At 39.4% G+C, this 9,413-nt stretch overlaps 1 protein-coding gene across 3 annotated transcripts; it reads left to right on the top strand.

Annotated features, from left to right (window-relative positions):
• Positions 1–154: 154 nt before the first annotated feature.
• On the top strand, positions 155–8,714 carry LOC146484775 (histone-lysine N-methyltransferase PRDM9-like). Of its 3 annotated transcripts, XM_085104223.1 has the most exons (9): positions 161–323; positions 462–567; positions 1,625–1,819; positions 3,362–3,423; positions 4,265–4,496; positions 4,790–5,070; positions 6,291–6,549; positions 6,888–7,759; positions 8,587–8,714. In XM_085104223.1, exons 2-9 carry the CDS (start codon positions 489–491, stop codon positions 8,626–8,628), a joined length of 2,022 nt encoding a protein of 673 aa, XP_084960349.1. In that variant the 5' UTR covers positions 161–323; positions 462–488; the 3' UTR covers positions 8,629–8,714. The 3 variants fall into 3 exon arrangements, with proteins under 3 accessions (XP_084960347.1, XP_084960349.1, XP_084960348.1); XM_085104221.1 differs by lacking the exon at positions 8,587–8,714 and having other exon boundaries at positions 155–323; positions 6,888–7,852; XM_085104222.1 differs by lacking the exon at positions 8,587–8,714 and having other exon boundaries at positions 3,362–3,420; positions 6,888–7,852.
• The last annotated feature ends 699 nt before the right edge of the window (positions 8,715–9,413 follow it).

The following is a 9,413-nucleotide window of genomic DNA, read 5'->3' as shown; positions in this document are numbered from 1 at the left end:
TACCCCCACTCTACCATAGAAGAGATGAAAATGTCGCAGTGCAGCCCGCGTCAGTATTTTCCCGCCCTTTTCCTCTGCTGTCCAACCGTTGACCAATCAGAAGCTTTGAAGCTGATGACGTTTTCGACTAAAAGTTAACTTTGGAGCGATTTGTAGCCTGAGTTTATCTTACTTTTTTGAACGAGTTTTTGTAGAAAATTTGAGAGCGTTTTAATTTTCTATCAAGTGCTTAAAACAGACAAAGAAAACTTCGAGAAGATAAAACAGAAGTTAAAGATTTCTAATCGTTTGACACTGGGAAAAGGTACGAGCAGTCAAGGAAGGTAAGTAAGCCAAATTTTTGAGCCGGGAACTTTGAAATGTCGGACACTGCCGATTGGCTAAAGCAGACGAGAGTCAGTCATTTTTTTTTTTTTTCAAACCAAATATGTATTTTTAACTTTGTTTTTTACACAGTGCAGATTGCAAATTAAAGCATTTCAGCTCAGATGGACAACTCTTTGTCAGAGTACGAACTTTTGCGACTGAGAAATATCAAGAGGAACCATGAATTCATGAAAAGTCTGGGTGAGTTTGGAATTACGAACTTTACGCTTAACTTAGAGTTTAAACAGTACTCCCTTATTCCCCTTCATTTGTAAAGCTGCTAACCCATTTTTGGTAAGGTCGTTTACTAAATTAAAGTTTTTTTGTAGACCTAGAGCCGTGCCAACCCTATATGCTTAGTTTCCCCTGTTTTGTGTCCGCAAGTTTATAACTTACGTCCTGTGTTCATCAGTTCAATGAGTTCATGGCCTCAAACGTAAATGGTATCATTACACAGGTCAAAGCTTTTTAGATAAGCCATCCGTTAGTTTTTGGAGCAGTTGCTAAATATTGTTTAAAATAAAAAAAATTAACGTGGTTTAATAGGCGTAAACTCCCGATGTTGGCAGGATGTCCTATTGTGGTGGCTCCGATTGAAGGTGCCGGAATAACTGGAGAAAATCCATTTTAAAAACCAAGAGTTAAAACCAATTGCCAGCCTGCTTTTACCTCTGTACATTACTCACGATCAGCATCCGGAAAACGGTAATTAAAATACCGCGGGATGTGCTGCCGCTTTATTTCTGTATATCGACAAAACGGCTGAAAACATGCCTGAAACCTTCTTTAGTAACTCGATCTTGTGCAGAGGTCTCTCCTTGTCCCAGTTTCGCTGTTTCGTTCATATTTTTTTGTTGCTTTGTTTTACTGAAACGACCGAAATATAAGAAGACAATGGAACAACAAATAGCACTCTCTGCGAGCAGGGCACTGTCTGTGACTTCTACACAAATTCACTCTAGTGAAGGACGGTGAATTCTTTGGAGCTCTACAGGCGCTCTTGTGCATCGCAAGATGGTTCGAGAAACTCTTCAGAGGTTTTTTATTGTAATCAAAAAAAAAAAAAATGGGGTTAATCATGTATTTTTCAGAGATAATAAAGGCACAAAGGCTGTTTCTCCAGTTTAAAACATAACATTTAATATTATGTTTTAAACTGAAGAAACAGCCTTTGTGCTTAAGAGTTGAGACTCAAAAGACAAAAAAATGTAGTAATTTTAATTGCCCTCGTGCATATACTGAAGTTGATACTTTCCAGGACTTCCTGTTCCCGCGGTTCCAGCAGGACTTCCTTGCCGCACTCGTAAAACACCTGCTAAAAAGCGTAAGACCTTATCAACCGGTCATGACAGTGAAAGTTCAAGTGAGGATAGCGATGATAGTGACGAAGATTGGGTACCTGGATCAGAGGAAGTTAGGAAACGAAATAAAATGATCAAGAGATTTATTCCAGGTAAAACTGCCCTGTCTTCTATTTGAAGAGTTAATTGCCATAATAGACAACAAAAAGCTAGTTATATCGAAAATTGTGTTCTGAGCTGAAGATAATATTGGCAAGTTACTGACTTGTCTCAATGGAGGAGCGTTTTGTAATAATACAAAAAAAAAAAAAAAAAAACCAACAACAACAACAAAAACAAAAGAAAAAGGAATGTGCCGCCTGGTCTTAACCCTATCTAACCGTGCTATTTTTGTCTTCTGGGACTGGAGGAGGCGGATTCCGCCCCCTCATAACTTCGTAAATACAGAAGAACTCCGGTAACTCGAACTTCCCCACTAACTCGAACTGAGTCTCAATTCCCTTGAATTTGACACAACTTTTCGGTCATTTTAACTCGGTTTACTCGAACTAGGATAACTCGAAAACCCCGCAAATTCAAACTAAATTTTGTTTCCCTTGATCAAAATTACCCAATAACTCGAATTTCTTGTTCTTATAGCTCGCCACGGATGCCCATTGAAATATCCCATTAGTTTTTCTTATCGTGTGATCGAATTCTAACACTAGAACAGACTGGACGACGCAAAAGGGAACATAATAAGTTACATTCACAGTATTGCATTGTTGTAAGAATGCGTAATCGTTACAGTTGTTACAAAATGTATTAGTTTCTCCTTAAATAAGTTCATTTGCACTGTATTGTATACCGAAGTGCTGGAAATCAATAAACTATTAATTATTAACCTGGAAAATTGAATATATTAATCGACCCCGATAACTCGAAACCCCCCTAACTCGAACAGTTTTTCGTTTCCCTTCAGAACTCGAGTTACTGGGGTTCTACAGTATAAGACCTATGACATTGAGGCTTGGAGGATGAATAGTACGTCCAGATACGTTTCCCTTGTCGTGTATGGTAACAACGTCATGATTACATTTATCAAATGACGGCCATATTGGATTTCTGAATTTCTCCAAAACTTCAGGAAAGCGCCAAAATTGACCAAAAAGTAATTAAAACCAATAAAACAAACGCTACTATGAGCTAAAAACATAAAAGCTACAGTAAGAAAAGCAATTTTTTCTTCATTTAAAAAAGGGATTTTCAGTTTCCTGAAAAAAAATCGATCTGTCAAAAATTGGTTCTATTGTGATGTCAAAGTCAATAAACAGTAACCAACCAGACAATCTTTTTTCCTAGATAAAATTCTGAAAAAGTCGTGAAGTTTCATGGCGCAAGTTTAAATATTAAAAATGTTATTCAGGTTAAAAGTCGCCGCGGGCAGAATCCATCCCCTGTCAAAGATAGGGTTTGTTGTCTTGTGTGAATCTGAAAATGGAAAAGAACGCTTTGATTTACTGATTTGATTGTAACAGCTTATCTACAAAGTAGTCTGGAACGAGATCATTTGTGCATCAGCATGCACCTTGAGAGATGAGAAATCTTGAGATCTAAAGAGGTGACAGATTTAATCTCGTAATGAGCACATGGTCTAAGACATCATCCAATTTACTGGAAGCTAATTATAACATTGTATTCATTTTTTTTTTCAGAATTTCGACCCAAACCTCAAACTGTTCCTGTTCATCAAAGGCGAAAGGAGCTCAATAAAGTGGTATCGTATGAGTAGTGTAGTTGTATTTACAATAGTTGCAAGTGCAAGACAGCAACTACAGTCAACTCTCTCGCCGTAAGCGACCACCCTTGGTGCACGACAAAGTGGTCGCTTACGGGAGGTGGTCGCTTACGGGAAAGATCAACAAACTAAGCCTAATACTGAATTGATTAATTAATTACATAAAAATGTTACCTTAGCAGCTAGAATTAGGCAAATAGAAACTAATTTACTTGATTTTTTCACATCTATTCATTCTTCTGATGAAACTTTGTATAACATGGTTCATGGTTCATGGTTCATTTTGGAACAAATCACTGTAACAATTCCCGTTTACCTACACTGATCTAATTATAGCCATCTTCTCTGTCTGTAAACTGTCGTTATCTGTCAGCAGTCCGGTGAAGCGTCATCAAAATTGAACTTTTTTCACTTCTGAGTGATGATTTACAAGCGGTCATACGTGATTATGTTGGGAGATCGCTTACCGGAAACAGAAAACAAAAGACTATGTGTAATTTCTGGCCTTAAAATTGGTCGCGGTCCCTTAAGATATTTGAGTGGTGGTCGCTTACGAGAGAGCTCTTGAAAGAGTATTTATGTAACTGAGAAACAAAACGCTTGTTTACGAGGTGGTCGCTTTCGAGAAGTTGCCGCTATGAGAGAGTTGACTGTATAATTATTCATGTGTATTTATGTTGAGAATACGAATACTACTCACGGAATGCTTTAATTCTCATATTTTGAGCTTATTCCTAATTGTTTTGATCTTGAGAAGCCATCACAAAGATTAAACATGATTGGATCGTCTTTCCTTGTGTTGCCTTTATCATCCTTGCAGATAGAGGAACAACTGGAAGAAAGTGAGTCAAGTGCGTTTGATGAATTGGGTCAACTCGGAGAAGAAATTGATTTTTTTACAGCAGGGGAGATTACAGTGGTTGTAAACCAAAAGAGAGAGCTAAAGAGGACAAACAAACAATGTCCAGCAGTGAAGCGCATTCAGTATGCTACCCGAGGAAAAAAACAAAATTACTGTGAAGCTGAGGTTCCAGATGATGACCACTACATTTGTGAGTAAACTAGCTCGAAATATTTACCTATTTGGTCCCTCTTTGTACAGGCTAGACTGTAGTTTGTGGCAAACGATATTATGAGATTTGAGTGGATAATTCATTAAAACTGAATCAACGAGTAGAACAATTTATTTTCACTAGAAATCGTAACTTCATTTACTAACTGTCTCTTTAGGCGAAATGACGAAGGACAATCTATTTCATTGTGTTCAAGTTGTCGCGCAACACCTATAAACATCGGACGTTGCAAGTTGTGATTATTTGCTGTTTCTCTCTCTGCATTAATTTAGTTTGTGACGACTGTGAAGACCTCCATTACGGAGATTGTCACGTCCATGGGCCTTTGCGCTCCGTGGAGGACAACATTTTGGAAGAGAGTTCAAACTTGTCAGCAGCTGTGGCATCAACCCCCGACGTTTTAAGAATCGGACCGTCTTCAATTCCAGGAGCAGGTTTAGGCGTGTTCAGCACCACCCTAATTCCTAAAGGAGTACGATTTGGTCCCTATAAAGGAGAAAAAATAGGCTGGGAGAACATCACAGACAAAACAAACACAAGTTACTTTTGGGAGGTAGAGTACTTTATCGGCCCAAAACCAGTACAATGGAACCCGGTTACTGATTCGGACACCAAAGTTACGCACAAAAACGGGTATCCGTATACTGATACGGGTATCCGTATAAAACTGGCTCTCGGAATGAACGTCTCGGGTACATGTTTCATAGATCGAGACAAAGACTAAAGCATACAGCCGACAGAACGATGTTAAATGCATCAGCTGTAACTTAACGGTTCTGTGTCACCAGTGGCACATGCGCGGGTTGATGAGAAGCACTTTGAAATCGTTGGCGCAACTTTTTCAGATACCGTCGGAGAGTTCAGGAAGATGCTTACATCTGTTTGTATCGCGTTCATCTTCGGAAAGTTAGCTGGATTATTTTTTATCTACAAACGTTCTTTAGTAATTACAGAAGCTGTTTGTTGCGATATTTTGAAAGCTTTTGCATTGGCGGAAAAGCAAAAGTCCCGCACGAGTTGCCGGTATCCGAATTAGTCTCAGCTGGCCTCTTCTGCGCAAGTTCAAATTTAACTGAAGAAATCTTACGCTCATTCAGACAGAAATCTCTCACTAAAATTTATGTTCTCTTAGTACTTCGGACAAGAGTTTCAAAATTAAGACAAACAACGTAATTATTCAAAATATCCTGTGACTGCTCCTCACTGACATTTTCAGTTTGTGGCTCAGGGTGTGACTGCCCGTTGTCTTTATTATACAGCCTTTCCCAGGCGTTCAGATAGCAGGGCCGAAAAAACAAAAAAAAAAAAAACAAAGAAAAAAAACAACAAAAACAACAATAATATAAACAAATAGAAGAGACTAGGTGGAGTCTCCACTTGAAGTCCTCGCCTCCCTATTTTAATTCACGCACATCATAATTTTTCTGCGCGGCACTTTCCACTATCTCCTGAACGCCTGGAACGGGCTACTGTATTAACCCTTAGCCGTATTAAGGGGGCTAATGGAAGAGAAAACATATGCGCTTTTCGCTGGGACAAACTGCCTTTATCATTTTTGTACCCTTCTGTCACTCTGTCAGATCAGTCATTTTATGGTTAATTGGTAATTAAGGCGACTTTCCTATGTCCCTGAATATAATTATTGTAAGAGTGTCGTATAGAACTTTATCTTATCGAAAAGCAATCTCCATTTTTGCTAGAAAAAACTTGTAAATGACCCAGCCAAACAAAAGCTTTACCACTGCATTCTAAAGGCTTATTCTTTTGTTGTAGATTGTGAAAGATGGCAAGTTCAGCCATTTCCTGGATGGCCAAAACGAATCCCGCAGTAACTGGATGCGCTTTGTCAATTGCTCTCGTTGCGAGGACGAACAGAATTTGGTAGCCTTTCAGTTTAGAGGAAAGATTTACTACCGCACGTACAAATCCATACACACAGGAAGGGAATTATTGGTGTGGTACGGAGAAAGTTACGCCAGAGATTTGGGAATATCACTCGAGGATGATAAGCGTGATCGAGATAAAACAAATGGTAAATCGAAAATTCTTGAAATGGATTACAGAGACTTTTAATCAGATAAATATACAAGAGCGATGTATAACGACGAGAAAAAAAGGGAAAGAAAATGAACGAGTGAATGATCGAACCAGAAAATGAAAATGAATGGATAAATAAATAGAGCAACGAAAGAAAACAAGGAAAAAACTAAAAGAAACAAACAAAACAAAGAAATTTTGTCATTTACAGATCTATTCCAGCAGTCAGCCAATTATCAAAACACAATAGAGAATCTAACATCATGCTTTATGAACCATGTTAAATTAACCTTCCATTTTGTGACAAAAATTCGTTTTTTTCGCAACCTTTAGGAAATTCCTACTTATGCGAGGGCTGTGACAGGATATACACTTCGTTGAACTTCCTACAGAGGCACAGGCGTTTCTGCTTAACTCGTACAGTTAAGAGGACATGGGACTGTGAAAAATGCAGCAAGAAGTTCGCTTCATTGAGCTTTCTTAATATTCATGTGTGCACTCAAACAGGTGAAAAGCTTGGTCAAAGAAAAGAGGTTTTGAATAAGCCAGAGCATCAGACCAAGAACATGGATAGCTACAAAGGTGACAAGCCATATCAGTGTACACAATGTAACAAGGCGTTTAACCAGTTGGGTAATCTAACCAGGCACCTCCGTACTCACACAGGTGAAAAGCCATATCAGTGTACACAATGTAACAAGGCGTTTAACCAGTTGGGTAGTCTGACCAGGCACCTCCGTACTCACACAGGTGAAAAGCCATATCAGTGTACACAATGTAACAAGGCGTTCAACACGTTGGGTAATCTGACCAGGCACCTCCGTACTCACACAGGTGAAAAGCCATATCAGTGTACACAATGTAACAAGGCGTTCAACACGTTGGGTAATCTGACCAGGCACCTCCGTACTCACACAGGTGAAAAGCCATATCAGTGTACACAATGTAACAAGGCGTTTAACCACTCCAGTCATCTGACCACGCACCTCCGCACTCACACAGGTGAAAAGCCATATCAGTGTACACAATGTAACAAGGCGTTTAACGTTTCCAGTGATCTGACCACGCACCTCCGTACTCACACAGGTGAAAAGCCATATCAGTGTACACAATGTAACAAGGCGTTTAACGACTCCAGTAATCTGACCAAGCACCTCCGCACTCACACAGGTGAAAAGCCATATCAGTGTACACAATGTAACAAGGCGTTTAACCGGTTGGGTCATCTGACCAGACACCTCCGTACTCACACAGGTGAAAAACGATATCATTGTACACAATAGGGCCATTTATACGAGAGAAAATAAGACACGTCTTATCTTAGACGCGTCTTAAATAAGACGCGAGCTGATCGTATAAACGGCACAAAATAAGCGTTCGTGTCTTATTTTAGACGCGACTAAAATAAGACGCGTCTAACTCTGGAACAGGAGCTTGAGCTGTTCTTGTCTTGGTCGCGTCTTAAATAAGACGTGAACTTCCTCGTATAAATGGTACACGCGTCTTAAATAAGACGTGACTACAAATGAGCATGCGTAAGAGCGAGTGACGCGTCACGACATACGTCACTGACCGCTCTCAGCTCTGCAAAATGGCTTCGCAGTGTTCACAGTCCGCTTTGCACTGTTCAAAAACACCAGCAACAACGAAATACGTGGACTACCACGGAAGAGAAGGAGTTTCTGCTTATTTGCAAAGAGAGGGCATTTGCCGAGGAGCTGGACAATAGTGTTACGGGCGCCGGTGTAAGTTACTTCTGATGTAACTTTTGTTTACATTGAACGTTTATCCTTTCGCAATTGGTACAGATGAAAATTTGTTGCAAATCATTGCTAATTAGCATGGTTGCTAATGGTAACGTCGCATGTAAACAAGGCTGTATCAAAAACAAGACGCGGGTCGTTTACACGTGATTTTTGCGTCTTACGCAGGACGCGATCGTATAAACGGTACAGTTCGCGTCTTATTTAAGACGCGTCTTAGATAAGACGCGTCTTATTTTCTCCCGTATAAATGGCCCTATTGTAACAAGGCGTTTAGCCGGTCTCCGGTCTCCGGTCACCCACCTCCATAATCATCCCGATGAAAAGCAATGTTAGTTTACAAAATGTAACAAGGATAACATTTTAGTAATAAAGAAGTTAAAAAAGTATACACTAGGTGGACCTGCTCTTTTTCATCGAAAAGTGTTGGTAGTCAATTTCTTTCTCGACACAGCTGAATGATTCAGTGGAAAGAGACAGTAAAGCTAGTATAGGTCATGCAAGAAAGTTTTCCTTGACGATTGTTTTTCCAAAAGTCTTATTTGTTTGTGTATAGGGGCTGTGCTTATCTTCGTTTATATTTATCCTTGAAAAGTTTTATTTACCAATGCAAACGCCTGACAAGGTTCCTTGACAATTATTTTGGCATTTTTTGTTTGGTGATGCGTAAAGGGTGACCCTTGACAGTCGTGACAAGTTATCAATATTTTCTCGTGTAGATGACTGATGGGCATCCTTAATAAGTTTTCCTTGGTGACTTCAATCATCATCGTGACCAAGCTATCCTTTACCAGTTGGTCTTCAACGTACGTCTGCTGGTTGAAAACTGGGAAAGAGACTTCTATATGTAAAGTTCATTGTACGCACGAGAAAATATAAGACATGTAACGAAAAACTTGGAATTAAATAACACGAGCAAGTCTCATTACTCGCAAACCAATTTTCATTGACAAAATTTTCGTTGTCGAACATCAACCATTTTACTTTTTTTTTTTGCCTGTAAACACACTCTCTAGTTGAGGATGGTCCAAACGGAGTCTGTACACAGGCTAGGACGTTTTTGAACTAGCAGACTATACAAGGAAAAAGTAAGGCG

Source organism: Pavona decussata, unplaced genomic scaffold (genome assembly GCF_977016875.1).
Source record: "Pavona decussata unplaced genomic scaffold, jaPavDecu1.1 SCAFFOLD_29, whole genome shotgun sequence".
NCBI classification, from domain to species: Eukaryota; Metazoa; Cnidaria; class Anthozoa; order Scleractinia; family Agariciidae; genus Pavona; species Pavona decussata.
The sequence above is the reverse complement of the archived record's forward strand: the minus strand, read 5'-3'. Positions and strand labels throughout refer to the sequence as shown.

Coding starts and splice junctions, on each gene's coding strand:
- LOC146484775 (XM_085104221.1), top strand. CDS start 489: ATGGACAACTCTTTGTCAGAGTACGAACTTTTGCGACTGAGAAATATC. Junction 568..1,624: donor TGAATTCATGAAAAGTCTGG/GTGAGTTTGGAA, acceptor GATACTTTCCAG/GACTTCCTGTTCCCGCGGTT. Junction 6,550..6,887: donor TGATCGAGATAAAACAAATG/GTAAATCGAAAA, acceptor CGCAACCTTTAG/GAAATTCCTACTTATGCGAG.